Genomic DNA, 22,255 nt, shown 5'->3' with positions numbered 1-22,255 from the left:
TTTCTTCTCAACTATGCACCTTGTTTTTTTCACACTCTGCAATACCGGCGGGGTAGGTTAATCGATTATGGTCGGGCACAGTACGGACACACAACAACGCCCAGGAAGCGCTTGAGAGGCCGGTCTGCAGATGGGCACCAGGCGGGGGTAACAAATGCAGCATCGAGGAGCATATTTCATTATTTTGCAGTAGGTCACGGCAAAATCACGGCTCGCTGGCTTTCACAACACTTTGCAGCCGCACGCTTTGCTTTCATCACTTTTGCGTAAATCAGGATGCGCGTTGTGGTTGGATATTTCCACCAAAAAGGTAATTTTCCACTGGCACAGCATCCAGCCACTTCCGTCAGGATACAACACGGGGGGGACGAAAGTGGGTGGTGAGTTTTCCAGCTTTTCCTTGCTATGCTTGTTGATTTTCCGCACTCTCGAGTAGTGGTGAACTAACGCAAGGCTTTGGTATTTGGAGACCACGAGAAAACACGCGAACTTCACTTCCTTCAGGCGAGATGCGATGGGCTCGGCGAGTTGCTGGAGGTACAGGAAACAATTTTCCTTCAGCTAGCAGAAGATGGCAGCAGCATCAGCCTTCTTGAAGCCCGTCGCACGCACAAACGCACACCTACATTAAAATCGGGGAGCCGATGGACGCTTCCTGCACACCTCCATCGACACGTAGACACATGCGCACGGGCGGCACAACAGCAGAGGAGATTCGGTGTGGTGAAAATTTTATGTACGGTGAAGCACTAGCCTCCGGATGCACTGTGCTGCTTTGTTTTCAAATTTTTATATCAAACAGCTTGTCCACGGGGATTCACAGCATCCGGGAATTTCGCGAAACTCGTGACGACGAGATGAGGAACGGAAAATTATCGACGAACGCAACTGGACCGGGGCACACACAATAGATCCCGGCGCGATGCCTTTCGCCTGCCAGGTTCACCTTTTCTGTGTGGAGAAAGCAAAGCTGCACACCCGCGGACACGGCAACTCGTCGTACGTCGAACTCCGAGAACGTCCGCTTCGAACGCAGGTTCAAACGCGACTGAAAGACAGAGACAACGGAAGCTGTCGTTTGCAGTACAAAATTGAGGTTATTATGATTGGAAGGACCGAAACGACCCCAACTGTCAGTTTTCTAGTCGCTGTCTCATACAAAAGGTAATCAACACAAAAAACTAAGACTGGCTGACCGTCTCAACGATCCAAAACGACGCAACCTACGTGTCGAGACGATGCGTGGAAACGAAACGACACAGCTAACCATTTTTTGCAGATTTCCAGAATCGTTGATTACTTTTTGTATAGAACAGCGACGAGAAAACTGACAGATTGCGTCGTTTCGGTCTTTCTATTCATAATATCCTAAAATATTTACCTTATGACCAAGGTTTCTTCAACAAAGGACCAAACACCAAGTGTCACAAGTTGAAATGGTGGTTAAACAGCCAGTTTGTTAATAATTTTCTAATCTCCAGTCTAAATTTTAAGTTTAACCAGTCAAATGAAATGTCTATTCAAAAGAAACATATTAGAAGGAAGTAAGATTTCTCTAACTTCCTAGGATTTTAGATAATTAATTTGATTACCGATCAAAATACGGATTCAATGACCTATCCCACGATTTTGATCAATGCATTTTAGGTAGTATTTTATGGTAAAAAGAAATTATTCGCAATTGTGTTAAAAATCGTTGGATAGTTCTTCTATCCTACCATGGGATTGTTAGGAATGCAAAATTGCTTGAAGCTACTGGATAGTGTATAGCAGGAAATAGCGATTAAACACTTCCACAAAGTAACTTTGTTGAAAAATAGTATTGATTGTTTGGAAAATTCTCCGTAGTGTTGAACAAGTTAATGTTTTTATGTATAATACGTTTTATTATTCGATATTACAAGAGTAAATGTAAACAATATAGCAAAGAAAAAGAAAGAACATCGTGTTCATCGTTTCCCGAAACTGGAAACCGTTTTGCGATTGTTCCGAAGGATCTTCTTTTTTGTGGCATAATTGATTGTTTCAAACATCTTTTTATAAGAAAAAAAAACTTTCGTCCACCAACATTATGTTTTGCTAAATTAAATTGCCGGTGCAATACTAAAACTAACTAACTGAACTACTTGTTGAACATTTTATTCCTATGCACTACAGTCGAAAGGATGTAATTTTTTTTAATATGAATTTTTTAAATTCTGTTTTATTATAAAAACGAATCAAGTGATGTCCGTAGCATAGGTAGAAAAGGGATTGAGGGAATTTTTAATGTAATGAAGATGCAACATCAGTTGAATAGGTTGAGTAGAGAATGAGAGACATCAACGAGGAAATGGAATACGAACGACGATTATTTATACTGAACACACTTATTCAATGAAGGAAAAAAGTGATTGTTTGGGCATAGTTTTCGGCACAAAACACGATCATCGGCACTTGCGATAATCGAGCACGTCTTCTCGCATCATACGCCATCAGGAATGTGTAATAGTTTAACTAGCTGTGAATAGTGTTTGTAAATATTCTGTTACATGTAGTTATATACGCGCGTTTTTTTTTGTAATGTATAAATAGGTCCGCAGACAATACTGAGCTTTAGCAACGGAAAATGTCCAACGTAGGACAAGCGGTGTGTAAAAAGCTACAAAAAGTGAATCACAAGAACGGGAAACACCGTCCTTTTATTTTCTGTAGGCGATACCGTGCGCCTTTCTGCTTGGGTGTGATTTTCCTTCAACGATGCTCTGTCTTTCAATTCGTTTTTAATTTTTAAATATTACTTTTGCCACGGAGGCTCACATGAAACCACGATTTTGTGCGCCACGTTTGAAAACGGTTGGCTTTCCGTCCGGCAATATTCCTTATGATCATTAATATAACTTGAGGAGATCGCAGTCCTGGCCCTACATATTGGTTCAAGCTTACACAAGAACAAACTATGAAAAATACATGCACAGTTTCATATTCCAACGTGCTCATGGTGTCATATAAAAATATACTCCTTCAACATTTTCGATGCAAGTTACACGCTCTATCGTTCTTTTATAGTTTTCTTTTGTGCGTTTCTGCTTCTGCTTCTGTTCTGTTATACTATTTCAGCTTCTTTTTCCTTACATTATCACACTGGAATGTACTATCGCTTTAGAGGTATGAATGCTGGGATTTCTTTTGCGGGTTTTCTACTAAGATTCTATATCTTTTGTCATGAGCTTCTGTAAAAGTACTATTTCCATTGTCAAGATGAAGGTCCGGGTTAATCTACAAGTGCGCAGTTGTTCTATTACCAAATTGTACCACGAACACAAAAAAGTGTGTGGTTTTGTTTCCTGAATCGATATGTTTGAATGAGCTTTTACCTTGCTAATTTTGCTACCTCTTTCTGCAGTTGCATTGAATCCAACAATAATTACAATTCATTTTCCCTGCCCAACACTTCCGTTTGTGCATCGTCTAGAAACACTATTTTTTCTTATCCGCTTCCGGTTGGTTTTGTGCAAAAAACATGTTTGATGCTTATTGTTATCTCGTCAGACTTATTGATTTGTTTCTCCACCTTCAAGAAAAAACAACGATCGCGAGTTGTCTCCACCGTGCGATAGTAATGTTTCGTTCGTTTGTTTGAGTCGTTTATCGTTGTGTCGTTAAGGTAAATGCTATATAGGGTCGTTCTATTGGGTTCCAGGAGTATCTATACTGGGCAAACATACTACGTGAGCTTGTGTTTAAATTGGCTGCAAAAGAAGAACCGAAAGGGCTGAAGGCTCTAAGTAAAGAAAGCGGCGTAAGAGTGCACGTACATTCGACATGACGCAGCTCGGAGCTGCGTTTGGACGGAATGGAGCATAACGTAACGTGGTGCGAAACACAACCACAACCGGTTGGTTGAAATAAGTTATTCTGGTTTCCTTTGGAAGGATGATGAAACTAGAAGGTAACTCCCTACACCTAAGTGTACGTTTGTCAACATCGCTGTATTGCTGATTGTTTAAACTCAACCGAGGCGCGATCGAACGCATGTAGAACGTGTTCCTAACTACTGTACTGTAAATTTCGTGACAAAGAAAATAAAGGGGTAGTAAGGATGCTCACAGTGGTGGAGCAAATTTAAACGTAAGCTGCTCGTAAAGCGGATGATGTGGCCGCCTTGCCGGGAGGCCGGATCCACCCTCAGGTGCTGTGCTCAATGTAGATCTCCTGGGCCGTATCCTAGAACCGATCCTTCGACGCGGCACTGTACTCCATCTCGGTCAGATTTTGGATCTCCTGCAGCTCCTGGAACTTCTCGTGGTCCCGGATGTGGGCGTAGTTGGCCGCCAGACACATCAGATAGTGCACGAAGCTGAGTATGATGAGCAAACAGGAGACGGTCGCGAGGATAAACATGATTTCGCACTTTTCCACACCGTCCTTGCAGAACGCTTTCACCTTAGCCGGCTCGCAGATCTTCATGTCCTCCTGCCTGACACCATCCGGGAACATAAAGTCTAAAAGAGATTGGAAATGGTTATTTTATTTGCCAAAGGATTTACGTATAAAAACAAAAGGACACTTACAGAATTGCGTTAAATCGATGCAATCTCGATGCGTCTGGACGTTCGGGTTGGCGCACATGTTCCAAAACACGGTGAAAACGAACGTCACGATCGCGAGGAAGCACAGGATCAGTATCCAGGCAATGTTGAGCACGTACGAGATGGCCATGAAGACGGCGCACGAAATGCGTCCACCGACACGTGAACCCCAAGCCCGGTACACCTTATGCCGGGTGGCACCGGTGGCAAGGAAGCCGACGAACAGTATCATCAACCCGAGGGCTGCCATCGAGGCACCGATCACGACGAAGATGATCTGGACGGCTTCGATCCAGGGCAGACGCAGATGGAACACCTGGTCGAGCATAATGATGGCCAACGAGGTGCCACGGAACATCGTGCCGCAAAACACGGCCACTCCGATAAGGCACATGACCGTCGCGATCAGCGTCGCGTACGGTATCCTCGTGATGCACGATTTACAGCAACCTCCTGAAATTGTTGTGAAAAAGAAAGTATAATAAGGAGTTAGTTAAAGTTAAAATAAATATTTTGAAGTCGAGACCGTTGTAGGTGCTTAAGTAAATAAGCCAGACGAAAGAACACAAGGACAAGAAACAAAAAAAAGCATTTTTATGGACTAACATGGAAGAACATACACATTTTAAAACGTGGATTGTGGATCATCTGTTATTTTATAGATCTTTGTGACGATGATTGACGATGTTCTAGCACACAACCCGTTGGCGCCATTGGGAAACGGCAAACATTTATGTGATACGGTCTCATTAGCAAGGGTCCGTTAATTCGTTGAGCAAATGTAGCTTTTTTAAGGCTTCCGAATGTTTTTTTTGAAAGAACCCGGCTTGAACGACAGTTAACCATATTGTAGGCATACCGAAAGGTTTTGTTAGAAGCACGTAACAAAGAACAGGAACACGTTTGCAAAAACAGTTTCAAACGGATTTACATAACGATGCGAATTGTAATCCCATGAACTACTGCGGCAAATACACGAAGGTTAAGAGGACATAATGAATGTGTAACATAAACAAAATTGAACAACCCAACAAGCACGTGATAAGCATCTTATCACATCAATAATGATGTGATGGGTTTGGGTTCGCAAGTTTGTGAAAAACAATAATGAAAGTTTTCGTATTTTTACCATAAACCGATTCATCTGATGTTTTTTTCTGGTTTGGAAACATTAACATACAAATGATCAGAGAAAAGATAGTGAAAATTTGGTGAAACGAATGTCGAATCCCTCGTGATGGGATGATTAGCATGAAAAAGCAGACACGTGTGAAAGTATGGTGGACGGTAACGGGTTGAAACCGGATATGGTTAATGTTAATGTAATGTTGGATGACGATCAAAATTCAATACGATATAGCATAAAGCCGATACATATGGAGTCTGTAACCCTTAAAGGGATAATGTTGTGTAAATGGTATAGTAGAAACAATAATCAAAGGTTTTTTCATCGAAGATGCTTTTTTCTCTCAAACTATACAATACATAAAACTATTCGAAACGGTCCGGAAGCCACTAATGAGCCCTGCGATAGGAGAGATTTTTCCCAGAAAGTGGCTTAACCGACCGTGACGTCCCCAATGTTGTGGCGGCACACAGGTGACACACGGACACAGATGACAGAGAAATGAAGGGTGGTGCGTGAATCATGGGGCAATGTAAATTGGCGCTTGCCGGTGTTACTACGGCAAAAACAAGACACAATTTGCGCGGTGCATGGTCGGTTGTGCGTGCCGAACCTATTCCCCCGGGCCCCTAACGAGTACCTCTCCGTGACGGTTTGCCGTGCAGGGTCGTGTCCGAGTAGCGATCGATCGATACGTTCGAGCGATAAGGAACGCTACGCCGCTGTAACCCATTACTGCTGGCCGCTTGCTGCTGCTGTGGGAGTGTGTTGTAGGCCCGTGTGAGGGCACCGTCGTCATCGAAGTTGGTCTCCAGTAGAAAATCGTCACGTATCTGACCGGTCGGTGTCCGATTGCGGTTGGCCATGGTTGTATGCACCGGCGGTGCTAATGCTTCTAGCTGCCTGTCCTCTCTTCTGTCGGAAGCGTGCTGTCCTACCGCCGGGTGATCTCGTTTCCTTCGTCTACCTGACGACGGTGTCGACGATGATAACCGGCCACTTATCGTTTGTACTAGTGTTGATGACGATGAGTCAGCCGTGGTGTTCCGCGGTACACGTGCGCGGTTACGATGTTGAGATCACGAATCGTCACGGAACATAGACGGGAAGGTGAACGGTTCCTTTATGATCAGTATGGGATCGCGGGAGGATGAAAAAGGTAGAGCAGAATCGCTCAAAATGAAATCGGTTCGAACGGTAAACTATTCATATCTTTCTTCTTCGCCTACTGCGACCTACTTATCGACCCGTGCCTCGCGGAAGGTCAATAACGAGTCTGTTACGTGGCCACCTAGATCGCTTTGTATTTCACCAAAACGGCAGATGGGTGGTTTTATTTGTTGACCGAATATTTCACTGTATTCCAATGGACAACTGCAACCGGGCGGTCATCAGTCTAGAGGGCAACAGGCTAATTGCTAAACAGGCCGACGTTAATTACGTCCATTACACTCGCACAACAAAAACTCGCAATCCGGTGGTCCCGGTCACGGACATAACTTCACTGAGCCGAGAAGACACACGACACACGCTACGCGACGATCAGCGTAGCTGTACATGGACAAACCCGTTCGCCGTTGAATGGGAAACTAACGTAACCATTAAAATACCCGCCGCCGTATCCCATCCAGCAACGATGCGATGTGTAGCGAATGAATGAATAAGCGCTACGGGGCTTTTGCTTCGGCCGTATGCCACAACGGTCAACAAGTGGGGTGTTCGATCCACCCAGGACAACACAAACAGTTGAATTAAACGAGCTACTGCACTCTAAACTAAATGAATTAAAGTTGCGCAATAAAATGCAGTTATTAAATCTGTCCACCGCAGAATATTTTCTGCTCATACACGATGCTAACTTTCCTATCGGAAACAACGAAAGATACTGAACTAGAGCCCCACCTTGGGGCGCTGTTACAACTTACACCTGTGTTGGTTATGGCTCAATTCTTTGTGGGCTATCTTGAGCTATCTTATCTTTCACCAGCAATTTCACGAAACTGCCTTATCTACGGCATCGATAAGGCGTCGTTCGCTGTGCCAAAATGTAAATAAACGCACTTATCCTTCATACCTACCCATTGTTGGATGTTTGGATCCTTCGGAATGCAGAATCCCTCCAAGTGCAGAATCAAACAAAAAGGGGTGTCGCTTTTACGAAGTACGCCTTTCACTCCCACGTATTGCCTCAAGGGGTGGGGTAAATTTTCAGCATTCGATTTGGAGCACGGAACTTTTACACTTTGCTACAACTTTGCCACTACACGATAGATATTGGGGTCGAGTGAAAGTTTAACAAAATTTTCATTCATTAAACTATCGATAAATAACGCAAAATGAAGCTAAAATTCACGTAAACAAAACGTTGAACATGGCTGCCAGACGGTTTCGTCAGTTTGACGTTTGGAACTGGCAGCCATTATTTAGAACATCGTTGGGCGTTTCAGTATTGTACTAAACATTTAGTTATGTTTCTATTTTTGCTTTAAAATATGTGAGACAAGTTTATTAACACTTGCATTAATATTACCCTTCTTTAATTTTACTAAATCAAAATTAAAAACTTGAAAAAAATCTGTTGTTCGAAAAACTAAAACCGGAGCTTTTTTCACGCACAGCTCATTTGACATTTTAGCATCACTCGAATTCAATTCGAAAACGCAAACGGCTATCTTTGTTTTCATAACAATTGTTTAGATTCAGCGATTTTTCGGTTGTTTTGTGCGTCGGGTCTGCGAATTTTTGATATGAATCCCCAGGAATTTGATAGCATAGCTAGAAATGTGTACAAAAATTTGGATCAGATAAATAGCATCTTGAACAAGGCAAAGTTCATCTCGAAATTTCACACGAACACCGGCAGTACCGATCTTCCCGGTGAGTTGTTGGCACTGACAAAGGAAGAAGAGGTTTGCTCAAACAAATCTGCAAATGATTCCGATTCTCTGGAGCGCCCGTGTGTGGAAGATATCGACACACTGTTCGACACGATCCGGTCTCATACAGCTTCCGCTAGCAAAGCGCCACAACGGCAGGGGTCGTTCAAGAAAACCACAGGAATACCACTGCAGCAGTCAAGAATACTGAACGAAACCAACCTGTTGGCGAACGGGACGATGATGACCGGTTCCAGTTCGGATTTGACCAGCATTAGCACCAAGTCAATGATACACACCAAGCATCCACCCGTGGATGTCGAGGCGTTGGTCAGTCGGTTTCGCGAAACGATCGGTTCGCTAACAATGATTGAAAATCGGAACATCGAGCGGATTGATTTGGCCCAGAACCGTCAACGTTTTCTTAACGAATGGGCCAGCATCGAGAAGAATTGTCGAAACGTTCAAGCTCTGCTGGATGATTGCAAGTTGCAGTTGGATAGCCAGGGGAAAGGGGCGGTAAAACAGGAGCCGCTCATAAGTAACGATTTCATAAAATCGATGAAACAACTACAATCGGTAGGTGACTAACAATGCGGGTTTACATGTTACTCATTTTCTAACGAAGCTTTCGTTTATTCATTCTAGATACTGCACTATATGGTATACATTAAGAAAACTGAAAACCTCCCTGACTTGAGCAAGACGCTCAGCAAGGAAGTATTCCCACTTTCCGAGTGCCTTGATGCCGTCGAAGAAACAATCAGACAGAAACAATTGTAAACCGTACGATAGAAACAAAGTCAAACAAATCGTGAGCATAATTAATGTAAATATATATATTTTTCCTTTCGAATACAAACATTAAAGAATGATACATGATTAGAAAAGATATCTTTAGAATGACTGATTTTATACACGTTTGGTTGGTTCGACGATGAATATAATCCGTTTTCTCAGCAGGCCCCTTTTTCGGTCATTCTCTGTTTCGCGCTTTTTTTTATACATTTTTGATATTGATCCCTTTGGTATATGGTAAAATATTAAATATTTCGTTAAAGAGCACTTTCTTTTATGTACATTAACATGTGCAAGCTCTGAAGTACTGACGAAATAGCGAAGCTGCCTCTACTCTAAGCAATGTTAGGGGATTAGTGTCCCAAAATCCTACTTAACGTGTGTGGTCCTAAGATTGCTGTTTGGTTCCTTACATCTATTTATTTTTTCCTTGGTAGCACACTGCGTTCTCATATGTTCAATATGTGGACTGGGGTTTTCCTGCCCGGTGAAAGGTCAATCATCATTGCACGTGATAGTGTTGGTCGGAGAGGACGATGGCGCGGTGCCATTGCCGGAATCGGTCGGTGAGGGCGTTTCCAGCTTGCGACGATTGTTGCGCCGCCCGATCAGAATCACCACCTCGCCCGCCTTGATCCCCTTGAACACGTTGATCGCCTCCTGGTGCGAGAGGCCCTGGAATGCTGTCCCGTTGACCGACAGTATCTCGTCACCGGCATGCAGTGACCCCTTCTCGGCCGCCTGCCCATTCGGGTAGATCGTCTTCACGTAGATACCCATCGAGCCCCTGGGCGAATCCTTACCGCCGACAATGGAAAATCCGAGCACTTTTGCTCCGTTTCCTTTCGAAAAGCGAGCCTAAAATGAAACAATGGGAAAACGTAAGACACAGATCCATCCAGCGAACGTTCGTTTGGCGCTCTTTTCTTACCTGTCGGATGGTAAATGCGTTCGGTCCGTGGCGGGGAAGGGTGCAGAATTTACTCTCCTCGATGCTGTCCTCGTCATCTTCTGCCTCGTCCTCCTCGGGCGGGTTTATCAAGCACAATTTGCCGCTGGTGTCCGCAAAGGTGATACTGCCGTTCGATTTGGTATGTCCATTGCTCAAGGATGAATCGGAAATCTGTGGGGAAAAAAAAGAAAGTATCCGTTTAGAAAGATGACATCTTTTTTAAACTTTCTTGCAAACGGCTTTTACTTTTAATTGATATATGTTTTTATTTTTTCCCTTCAATAGAAAAACATCTGTTAAGATTCATTAGATACAGAGGGGATGCTTTAAAAATGGATAGCTGTTTAATTCAAAATCATTTCCCCCATCCAACTCGGTCCCACAAAGGCGATCGTACGCGGGAATCGATTCCATTTCACGATCGTTATGTTCGCAGTCAATTTCCAATTTAATTATTCATGCCACATCTCATCCATTTTTATTTCAGATGAGGTTGAAGATCATTCAAGCGTCGTAGAAGATGATCGCTGACCTACATGCGCGTTTGCTGGAGACTGGATGCGTTGAACAGTGGTGGTGAATGAAGTCACCAACTTGCGGGGTTGACCCTATTAATTGGGATTAAAATCCAACTCACTAACTCCTCCACAGCAGTTAACATTGCTGAGAAAAAAAAATAAGCCACGTGTGAGCTCTACATTACATCGCTCCCTCACTTCGCACATTTGGCAATTCCTGTTCATTCGCCACCCCGCGGGAACGAATGATTTTGGACGGCGGGATAAATATTTCCCGCTATTATCTTCAAAGAATCGATCACGCTATAGCCGCGGACCGGGTCGTAAAATGCATAACAGCCAAGCGACAATGATCGGCAGCGATCGATCGAAAAAGACTTTTTTGATCGACTCACTGTGGGACACAAAAGCTGGACTATTGTTTTTTGGACCGCCCAGTCTTTCAATAAAACGTCACGCGGAACGGTTTTATTGGACTATTTAAGGCGAGAGGCCAATTGGAAAGGTAGAAAATTCCTACGCCCCACAAGCGTGGCGAAGTGCGGGAGAGCGTAAATGGGGGGAGAACATTATATGACACAAAATTAGATAGCCCATAAATTTCCTTCGGCCTTTCTAACGTTTGAATTCTCGCTGTGCAAGGGCCCGGTTCTGTTGCGTACCCGATGGCTGCTAAATTTTAACTCCACCATGAGCATTATGAGTGAGGTGGCACTTTGGATGCTCGAAGGCTTTAAATTGCACAACTTAGCTACGCGGAACGGCGGGGACAGCCTTTTTCCCAAAATGGATTCCCCGGTCCGAGCCAAGAACACGCTACAATGGCGGAGAACTATTAGGCGTTCCGTTAGTCTTTTGGGTTCTCGAACCGGGACCTGTAGCTATATGAATGGATGGCCTGCTAGGCATACTGATGTGGTGCTATGATGCGTCATACCTTTTAGTTTGGACTGTGGACATACTGGAAGGGTCCTAATGGATTTTAGCCTAAGATGGAACCAGCTGTTCTGTTACGTTCTGAGAGAATACCGTTGGTACAATAGCATGTTTGTACATGTTCTAACTAGGTTCTTCAACATGATCGTTTAAGTAATTCGAATCAAGAAGGAATGACCCACTCCAAACAACCTGCATATTGTTTTTGCACGACTTTTCCTTCCCGGTGACCCGGTGATCGCAATTTTAAAACCAACATTTCTTCTGCCGTCGTTTTTCCGCGCTCGGCAGTGGAAGAATTCCGCCCACGAATGACGACAGAGAGGCAAATGGCATAGAAAAATCGCATCCTGTTGAGCGATGAGAAATCGAGTGAAACCGTATCGATTCGTTTCGCCGTGGCCACACCGTGGACCAGACGCGGTTGCAAGTGCTTCTAGTCGAAAGCAGTCGATCGTTCCACAGTGCGCGGCCACAATGGAACTGCTTGGATGCACACCGAGTTGCCTCCCCGGGGGCCTCAGAGCCTCAGTCAGTCCAGCTTCATCTTCCCAAAGTGCTTTTTGGGTGGGCGTTTGTTTGTTGTTATGTTGTTTTTTTTTGGTTGTGAATCTCTTCGTTCCGCAGCCGGTATTTGTGTTTGCGCTTAATTGAATTGGCTAATTTAGATGAGTCGGATGATCGCATCGATGGTTTATTTTCCCTCTCCTCTTTCTGCGTGGCCGGAGAAAGGGTTGAAACGATTTTTCGTTAGAAAGCTCTTACAAATCCGAAAAAATGGCCGAAAAAATACCTTACAATCGACCGAAAAGGTATTCGGTGGAGCTCGCGAAAAGGGAAAAAGAATTAATCGGCAAACACGCGGAACCCTTGTCTGCGGATTTCACTTCTTAGCCAAAGCTTGAAAATAAGTTTATTTGAAATAGCAAAAAGTATCATCAGTGAAAAAACAAATAAAGTGCAAGAATGGAACTGTAAAAAACAGAAACCACTAATGAGGTGACGGAAGATATGCAGATACAAAAAAGAAACAGAATCTTTGGTGTGTAACGGAGCGGTAGAACACCGAACCGTTTCGGTATCTGGCTGCTGACCCAAAGAACTCGGTAGAACAAGCTCATCAAAAAGAAATTACTGGCGGCACCGAAACTCATATCTCGCTTAGAGGCACTCCATGCCTAACGGATCCTTCGGCGCATATCCCGATACGGATCGGCAAATGCGGCTTCCGCAGTAGCCGGAGGCCGTTGATCAGTGGCATTCGCGTATTCCTAATATGATACCAAGTAGTATAGCCCGGAAGAACTAGAAACAACCAGCAGACAGCAACCATCAACCCTGGCGTGTGAGAGGGTCAAAGTAGCGGACTGCAATAAATCTTTTTCCAATTTCTATCAATTACAATTTCTAAGCACGTTCCTCGGCCGGCCGGCAAAGGCCAACGGTTCAATGCACAGATGCCAATCGGGTCCGATACCAACCGCACTTGGATGCGTGGACTTCGCTGTTCCTCTGGCCGTTTGTTATGAAGCGGAGCACTTGACTTTCGTGAACCTCGTCCCGGTTGCCTCGTATATTCGCGGAAACGGGAGTATTTGAACTGTGCGTTACTTGAGCATCGTACCGTTTGTTGTATTCCTCCAGTTCTGGCGAGAAGCGGAAATTTCAACAACCTTCGTCGGAGGGGAAAGAAAAACAACCTAATAAAACACAACTTTCAGAGGAATATTCTCGGGATCGCCGGCGGAAGAGTTTGTTTGCTGCTGCTCACTGTTCCATGGAAGAACTCCACCAGATGCCTCATGTGGCCATATTAACCCGAGCAGATCCGGGATTAGAGACGTCGACCTCGTCAACTCATTTTACGGTGTCCCATTCACCATCCATTGTATGAAACAAAAATAATGCATCGCAGCACTCCCTGGTTTCGGAACAATTCACGAGGTTGCTGCGATGAAGGTCATGAACAGCGTAGCAGTAAACAGCTACGGTGGAGAGACCATAGTGCGTACACCATGAATGTGGTGCTGATCTAGAACTAGAAGACCGTTCAAAGAGATGGGCTAACATCGTTTTCCTAAATCAACAGACAGAACGCGCTGCTGCTTTCGAAGGGGTAATGAGGTCTAGTGGGTGTTGAGCCCTTCGGCCCCGGGGATTTGTAGATACGATGGCTTACCGCAACGAGCTGACTGACAGCTGGAGGTGAGAGCTAGAGCCCTAGCCCTAGGTGATTGGGTCAACAAACAACGTCGCTGCATCGCGGCGTGAAGGACTGTTCAGATAATGCTGCGACTTGAGAGTAGCTCCGGGAAATGCGTGGGTTGTGAGACATGGTCTTGCTCGCCCTCGTCATAGAATCATACACGATGTGATAAATCGTGGTCGTCATATGGTGCAACGATTTGTTGAATCACCTGCCGATAAGGTCGATCGGTTCGCGTAGGAGGGAAGCATACGAGAAGCATGGTAGTTGTTTCGTACACCACCTAAACGCCACACGCCCTTTTTGGTCGCGGCCGATAAATGCCAAATGCGGGAAATAACCTTGCATAGCAAACGAGAAGCCCACAACAGGCTGGTGTAAATATTAACGCACATAAAACTCATCGATTTCTTCGGAAGATTCCCCCGAGTTCGTGCGCGTTTTCTTTTTGCTTTGATGATGGAAACCGATTTGTGGATGTTTATTTTAACGAAAGCCATATTTCTTCCGCCCGCCGAAGGAAGATAGCTCACGGTCGTTTATCTTGTCTTCACGATGATGGCTCGGTTTCGGGGGAAAATTAAGTTATTTGGAGGGATTGATGTGCGTGTTTTGGGAGGGACACATCCTATGAAGCCGATATTTGGTCTCTTTGTGGGCTTGTCAGTTTATTTGAATGGAGTTTTATACGCTGAAGACTACCTTCATAAAGGAAATTGTTTGAAGGAGTGTATATGGAAACTACAATAAAACAAAGCAGGGTGAATATTGAGTTATAAAATTAAATGAATGCATAAATAAGAATGCCATTGTGCAAAAAACAAAGAAATCATAGTCCAAAAGGATTCTGCACAATGAAACCGTCTAGTAGATGCACGAATCTTCATCATCACCTTCTAGGTAAATTATAGTCCATTCTTCTTCCTGTTTAGACTTTCAAAAGCTGGGATCTTCCCAAATATATTTTCCAGGCACGGAAACCCCCAAAGTAGGTCAACATGAAGATAAACACTGCGGCTAAAAATTGTGCAATTCGTTCTCCCAATTGCTCAGCGTGGCGTATCATCAGATATAGCAAATGGGCTTCAGTGGCGTTCAGTGTGCCAGTCTATCATAAAGCGATTCTTGCAGCTGTAGTCAGCTACTACCTTGATGATACCATAAAACTATCCATCCCCTGGAGTCGCAGGTCAGTCCGAAAATTTCCACCCTAACCGGAACCGAAAGGCAGATTAAGTGATGCCACCCCGGTTACCCCACGACCTGCAAGTGTCCGGCAGTTCCTGCCAAAAACGCTGGAGCGCTCATCCCTTTCTTCACCGTTGGCTGATGATCGCCGGTCGTAAAACAATGGCACATAAAATGGTGAACGATACGAAATCGCCGGGCCGGGATGTAATGCGCGCGCGCAAAAACAGCAATCCGCCAGCGGCTTAATTCCGGTTCCATTTCTTCCCGCTTCCAAATTAACTGGTGGGCGCACCTTTCGTCGTGGCCATTGCTTGGGTGAAATGTGCCATTCTTTCTGGGTGCTTTTACCTGGTGGCATTTAGCTTCCGAGTCGCCAGAAACGCTGGCTTTGTTCTGCGACGTGAGGGAAGATGGCTTCTTTCCGGTAGAGAAAGGTCACGGATTGCTTAACGGATTTATCACTTTAACCGAAATTAAAGATGAGCATTAAAACCGCCATAAAGCTTTCTCCATAAACTGCGGGAGTGTTTGTTCTCTTGTAGGGTCAAAGTAAAATGTTAATTAATCTACAATCATGCCCGGTAACTGTTAGAGAGGTCCACTAAAAAGTAAAAAAAACACAAAATGATGTTTAATTATGTTGTAAATCCTAAGCGACGAAAAATAACACCTTCCCAAGGTGGAATCAGCCCTTCCTCAGTTGCTACCGGTTGTTCACAAAGCGACAAAATCGTTGACCATTCTTGGTCGTTCCACCATTGGGAGCCCACGCCACGTGAGTGGAGAACATAATTACACAGCGATCGATCAGTTTGATCGCACGAGATTATGGTTCATTTTAGTAACATTCAATATCGGCGGTACGTAGGTCCGTCACGTGTTTGGCACGCTGCTGCCCACTCGCGTGTACGCTCTCATGTTTCATCGTTTAAATTTACATCGGGTAACCACACACCCCTGGATGGACTTGTAACTACGGATCGATCCGCACGATCGATTGCCTTCGAACATAATCTACACTTTGCGGCCCACGTGGTGATGCCGGATGATGTTTCTGTCTTTCAGAATTGATCCACTTTTTTCGGTTTCCAACGAAGCCATGGAGTTGGACATTCGATTTGGGTGATTCCTCGAACTTCGATCGCGGCGGAGAGACGTGAGGCTTTGATCGGGAAAAGGTGACAGTTTAAACGTGGTTTGACAGCTTTATAGCGAGATACCGTCGACTCTTGCCTCGTGGGCACCCTCTTCTCTCACACTTCCTATGTGTTCGATGACATTTGGTCAACGATCTTTTTCCGATCGTTACCATCTAGAAAAAAAACCTCAATGGTTTCTATTTTTGTATCATTTCCATAGGGCCTATGTTAGACCCATCGCTCCTTTCGGGGAGTTTGCTTGTTGAGCCATCTAGCCTGTTTGTTTTCCCACTTCCGAACCCTCGCACACCGAACCAGGTGTGTGTTTCCGTGGGTTCCGTAGTTGGTGAACTTTGATGGCGTGCAAAAGCCGACATAAACCGTGTCGGACAGCTGCCTTCCGTTGGGTTGTGCAATAGGTCTTCCGACGGTTGGGGTTTTTTTTAATGCTTCGCGTTTCGTTCACACCGGAATGTGCCATAATAGTGCACCGAAATCCACAAAGTCATAATTTCCTCTCGACCATGGCAGTGAAGTTCACCTCCGCTCCTCGTCGCGTGGTGAAAGTCGTAAACGCGAGAACTCGCGCGCCATTCATTGTGAGCCGTTGTTGTTGCCTGCTGCATTTTTGGGCATTTATGAAAATTGGTTTACGACGCGGGTGAGCGGAGAGTTGATGGGTTAAGGACATCGTTTTAACTTGTGGTACTTAAATAGTTCTAACCCTATTCTTCTTCTTTTTCAATTTAAGATGTAAGAGTTAAGAGTTTTCAAATCTGATAACCAAACAAACTCTAGTTTTATAAATCTAGTTTTATGAACTCCCCAACTCCTAGAGATATAGACCTCAAGAGAAAATTGGTTTCAAACAGTTTAAACCATGACAGAAAAAAAAACTGTCGATCAATCGGGAAGTAATTGGGACATAATTATGCACTTTTTTACCTCTTTTTTTGCTCTGTACGCAGTTCCCCGTGAACGACGCGAATCGATTAACCTAAAAGAATACCCCGTCTATCGCTGGTCCCGCGATCATCCATGCATGGCTGAGCGGGAACTCACGCAACTTGAAACCCCGGAGCAACAACGTTTGCCGTCGACTCCACAAATTGCGTGTGTGGGTAGAGTCATCTCCTCCGAGGAACCTGGTACGTGAACCCTTTCCCGAGGTTCGATGGCGGTTCTGTTTAATGTCGATCAGAAGGAAACGCCAGCAGAAGGTGTTGTAGAGAAAAAAGTAGGAGGAAAAACACATTTTATTCATCCGCCCTCGACCGGAGCTCTGTGGGGAGGATCAAGTGAAGGGGGTAAATTTGCTCCGGTTTTTATTCGCGCGGTTCCGAAGTACAACACGCGAGTCACGGTGACGTTGAAGAGGAACCCCTTCGGCGAGGTGCTGAGCGGTGGATGATTTGCACTATGTCCTACATGGCGATGGTGCTCGTTCGGCTCGGCGGCAAATAAGGAGAGCTGCTTCGTTGCCTCGAAAAGTTCTTTTTGGAGGATCACCCATTACTGCAAGAAACCGAGTCGTCCAGGCCCAGTAGCTCATGTCGGCGATTGCTTTTATTTCAGACATACAACTCGTCGCCGTTCGACTACTGAATGTTTTGGCCTGAGCTTCCCGGTGTCTTTTCCCCCACCCCGCATTTGTTTCATTATGTCCAAGGGGTTTGCTTTTGCTTTCGGCACGCAATCCCCGCACTCCAGATTACGATTTCGCGACTCCGCCAAAACAAAAACCGGTCGGCTGGGAACGACGACGATGCTCTGCCTTGTGCGGGACAAGCTTAAGGAGCTCGTTTACTCGTGCCCTGCCGGCCACGCACATGCCGAGCACAAGTGGCTAATGGACGAGCCCAGCGCTCTTTCAAGGTCGTTGGAGCATAAAAATAGACGATGATAGTTGCAGAAAAATAAACCGGCAGCCACTAGGGGCGCAAGGGAGGTACGTCAGGTTTGGCCAATTCCCTCAATGATGGTCCCCGGGTGTCTTCCGATCTTTTCTTCTGCTTGATCATTTCCACACGGTGGGAATGTGATCGGAATAATTGGGATAGCGATCACCGATTCACTTCCTGTATTCTAGTGTGTAGTTTTGACAGCTTACAGATTCCCATACAAGAGAAGTGGCATGATTCGGTGCGGCTTTCCGCCGATTTGTGCCGTAGATAGGTGCTCGCGCAGTCATCAGCATAAATGGTGAACCGAGGAACCAGTGTGCTTTGGCGGCGATTTCATGAGCGAGCGATCAAGAAGATCGAGGCTTTTGATTGAGAGTACACATTTGAAAATGGCATGAATAATTTTATGCCGACGTCCAAAGGTTTCCGGAAGGGCAATTATTCGAAGTGATCAGTCACACCGGATTAATTAATTTTCAATACGCGGAAAAGTCGTACATACACAAAACTAAGTAACAAAAATGCGGTAATGTTGCTGGTCTTTTTTCTGATTATTTTTAATGCGGTTTCTGTTGGTGATAATCATGGAAGCATTGGCAATCTTGATGGGTTTGCCTTATCTGTATTTGAATTTCTACATCCACAACACCGTAACAGATAAGTTACGTAAATTGATTTTAATAGCAAAATAAATAATAAAATGCTATTGTGGAATTGAAATAAAATGAACAAAATAATATTGTCATTAAAAGAAAAAAAGTTTGGTATAATTTTCGATGTTTTAAAGGGTATTTTTCTCTCATCGCACCACATCAAACTATTTCATAAATGATTGCCTCATCGGAAGCGAAATTCCAGTTGCGCCACGCTCGTTCAACGGAAGATGCAAAGCAAAATCCACATGACTACGGTTCGTGAAAGATAATTAAAACATCATGCGGTTGCTGTGGAGATGTACAGCATACTTGTCTTTTTCCTAGCATGACGAAAAAAAATACCACGTTCGTTCGAACAACGCTCACAAGTAGGCGCAACCTACCCCGTCACGGCCTTCTTTGGAGGGTAGGATTTCGCTAACCGATACATTAATTTTGCCGATTTCGCTCGCAACATGATGGAGCGTGGAGCTAAAGGAAAGACAGAAGAGAAACGGTCACCGAAAGGAAAGAAGACAAAACGGAACGAGTTGGTGATCATATTTCATCAATCGCGTTACGAATGCACCACGAAAGATGCAGGAAGCAGCGGCAAGAGGCGAAGCGATAACGCGTGCGCGATGGAAAACACGAAATATCGATTTCACATACGGCCACCGGTGTTCGGGGAACTTCGCCGGCCACCGGAAGGATGCTCCGAAATAACGACGTTCAAAAAGCATAACTTTATTATTAGCGCATTGCTCGGCGGGGCGCACGAAACTGGGTGAGTATATTGGAGAGACACGAGTTACATCCACCAGTTGGAAGTTCGATGCATCCTCCGACGGTGGAAAACATACTGGCGCCCTCAGTAATTTCACTCCGTGGAGCACCAGGAAGGTCCATGAGAAAGTGACGGTTCCGTAGATCTCATCCCATTGGTCGTTCACTTGTTGCACCTCGCACGAACCCCACTTCCGGCGGACCTTTAATGAATTGATTTTCGTCTCAGCACGAACGGGTACAACTCTTTGACCCTTTACTAATGGAGTTTTAGGTTGGAAAATATTTCCCCAGCTCAGGTATCCCGGAAGATATTCAGATGTGGTTGTTCATCCCATCTCTTCGGTCCCGTAACGTGCTATCTCCGGTTTGAATCTGCCGGCGCGTGTGTCCCCCTCCGAAGAACCGGAATGGTCACCGAAAGGTGCTGAAAGCCTAACCATGTCCCGGTGTGGTCCACGACGAGTTCGAACCCAATTAAATCACCGCAGGGAAAATTATGCATTCCAGCAAAGCACAACAAAAAGCCCATAAACTATCACATCCTGTGGTCCTCCAGGGCTAAACTCCAGTGAAACATAATATCTTGGGAGAAGGTTTCCCAAGTTCCGAATGTCAATTCCGGTGACAAAGCGGTGAGATGGCCCGAAATGCGGACCCCGTGTGGTAGGTTCGGATGCAAAACGGGAGAAAAGCAAATTAAAAATACATATCAATTAATGATGTGATGTTTTAAGGTAAACGGAAATTTGTAGGAAGACAGTCCCCCATTCGGAGCAGGAACTCCGGACTTTGTAGTTTTTCGGTTGACCCTTCCGTAGTAGCATTGCGTTTGATATGGCACGTTCCACCGGGCCACGGAACTTCCGGTAAAACAAATGTAAATGGAGGCAACTTCCGTTTTAAAAACATTAGTGGACTTTGCATCTTTGATTGTGAGAGTTGGCTTCAGTGGTTCGCTATAATGTTGACGTAGTAATACCAGGTTTGAAGCAGACTCCGGTGATCTAATCAGCCATCACTTTATGGACACAATAAAATCACTCAAAGACAAAACGGTCCTCTGGAATGACTTCACTCCCCTGGTTGGTGACTTCAGAGCTTTAGAACCTGGCAATGAAACTCCACCAAACGGATCTTCGAACGCATTGCAAACTTCCTTACGATTTGATCTTAAACTGTTTTAAACAAGCATCTTTACGATCCGTTTCGCCGAAGCCATCTCCCCGAATTTGGACGCAGCAGATGCAGTTGACAAATTTGGGTTTTACGACACCAGGCGACACGACATTCGACGTGGGATTGATCTCAATCTCAGGTGGAAGTCTACGCTGGTTTGATGGAAATAAGGCAATGGGCAATGTCACTGTTTGTAGGATAAATTACTGTCCGGCAGAAATCTGCAGTGCAAGATGGCGCTCGGTGGATATGAGTGTTACAGAACTCATAAAGATAAGATCCGTGAGATGATTCCGTGGGTTGCTTCTTGTGTGCTAGACTTCCGAGTTTTACGTACCGTTCCTGGTAAACATGTGCCGTATATGGTATCGGACACAGTGGAAGATGTAGCTAGTCGTAGTTTCTGACATCTTTAGATCATATTTTATAAAAGTCAATATAGTTCTCCTACCCAAATATTCAAATAATTAACTTAGCCATAGCTTTCCCAGAAACTTCTTTTTCACTCTCGTTTGACCCTATAACACGATCCGATCAAGTCTAAAACGGAACACAAAAAGTGGGCCACAAAGTCCGTTTTCCCCCCTCACCATCTGCACGAAAAGCACCAGAAAACCATGTCCAACACCACAACGAGCATGGGAATGAGTTCATTTGTTTTAATAATAACGAAAAATTAGCTTCCCAACCCGAGCGGCCGGAACAGACCCAGGGGTTAGTTTCGGGGTGCAGGGGCAACACTGGAGTACATCGGAGTAACCTAGATGAGGTAAACTTGTTTGCGAGCAACACCTTAGCGGACGGTTTCTCGGGCAGCTCTTAGATAAACACCTTCCTGTACCTTCCTTGTGGGACTTCTGCCCCAGGATTACGGCAGAATAACTGTGCCTGGCAGTTGTCCAGTACTTTCGTTTAAAACTGGACCACCGCGAAACCCCACAGGAGGGTTCGGACGGCCGGGTGCTTTTCTGTGCGGGCCGACAGTTCCGGAACTTATTACTGTTTAGTTTCTTCTCTTTGCTTTCCGTTTCCGTTTCGATACCGTTGACCGGATCGGGAAGAAACGACGAAACGCGAAGCATTCTGGAAGTGGTGGAGAAGCGTTATTTGTCCCCGATCGGAATTAGTGGCCCTCTCATGTGATCACCGCGAAAGATTGTGCTGCACTAGGGGATACATAAAATAAATCATCCGACCGGGTGGAGGAACCGTATCGGTCGACGATCGTGTCTCGGAAATAGCCTTGGAACGATTAATCAAGATTCAAGCCGGGGAACACTAATTCGAGCAAAATCTGGATCTCACTCCGTGGCCCAGTTGGTGACGGTTGGTGACAACTTGCATTCATTCAACTCGACCGAGCGTGGTTTTCTTTTTTAGACCTACATCTGATTACGAAGCCCTCGGCGGGTATCATAACACAACGCCGGTCCACAAG

The 22,255-nt window shown here is 45.0% G+C and overlaps 4 protein-coding genes across 4 annotated transcripts in view; 1 reads left to right on the top strand and 3 right to left on the bottom strand.

Annotated features, from left to right (window-relative positions):
• Positions 1-22,255, bottom strand: part of LOC131260675 (alkaline phosphatase 4) — a 328,385-nt gene that overhangs the window by 113,764 nt on the left and 192,366 nt on the right. The window lies entirely within an intron of this gene.
• Positions 1,910-8,076, bottom strand: LOC131260684 (neuronal membrane glycoprotein M6-a). Its single transcript, XM_058262478.1, has 3 exons — positions 7,776-8,076; positions 4,554-5,024; positions 1,910-4,484 (listed from the first exon to the last, which is right to left on the bottom strand). The coding sequence occupies exons 1-3, from the start codon at positions 7,777-7,779 to the stop codon at positions 4,207-4,209; spliced, it is 753 nt and encodes a 250-aa protein (XP_058118461.1). The 5' UTR covers positions 7,780-8,076; the 3' UTR covers positions 1,910-4,206.
• On the top strand, positions 8,372-9,483 carry LOC131260683 (uncharacterized). The gene is made up of 2 exons (XM_058262476.1): positions 8,372-9,152; positions 9,222-9,483. Exons 1-2 carry the CDS (start codon positions 8,445-8,447, stop codon positions 9,354-9,356), a joined length of 843 nt encoding a protein of 280 aa, XP_058118459.1. The 5' UTR covers positions 8,372-8,444; the 3' UTR covers positions 9,357-9,483.
• The window catches only part of LOC131260671 (uncharacterized), a 48,611-nt gene continuing 35,752 nt past the window's right edge, over positions 9,397-22,255 (bottom strand). The window contains exons 3-4 of the mRNA XM_058262461.1: positions 10,303-10,494; positions 9,397-10,229 (exon numbers count right to left, since the gene is read on the bottom strand). Coding sequence (XP_058118444.1) covers positions 9,867-10,229; positions 10,303-10,494 — 555 coding nt within the window. The 3' untranslated portion in view covers positions 9,397-9,866. The remainder of the gene's footprint in view (positions 10,230-10,302; positions 10,495-22,255) is intronic.

The sequence above is a fragment of the Anopheles coustani genome, chromosome 3 (genome assembly GCF_943734705.1).
Source record: "Anopheles coustani chromosome 3, idAnoCousDA_361_x.2, whole genome shotgun sequence".
Classification (NCBI taxonomy): domain Eukaryota; kingdom Metazoa; phylum Arthropoda; class Insecta; order Diptera; family Culicidae; genus Anopheles; species Anopheles coustani.
Note: the sequence above shows the minus strand (reverse complement) of the source record. Positions and strands in the feature narration are given on the sequence as shown.

What these genes read in the sequence shown, in the direction of transcription:
- LOC131260684 (XM_058262478.1), bottom strand. An exon ending in CATCGATTTAACGCAATTCT is followed by an intron (nt 4,485 to 4,553) that starts GTAAGTGTCCTT and finishes AATCTCTTTTAG; the next exon opens with ACTTTATGTTCCCGGATGGT.
- LOC131260683 (XM_058262476.1), top strand. Translation starts at nt 8,445, where the DNA reads ATGAATCCCCAGGAATTTGATAGCATAGCTAGAAATGTGTACAAAAAT. An exon ending in CGATGAAACAACTACAATCG is followed by an intron (nt 9,153 to 9,221) that starts GTAGGTGACTAA and finishes TATTCATTCTAG; the next exon opens with ATACTGCACTATATGGTATA.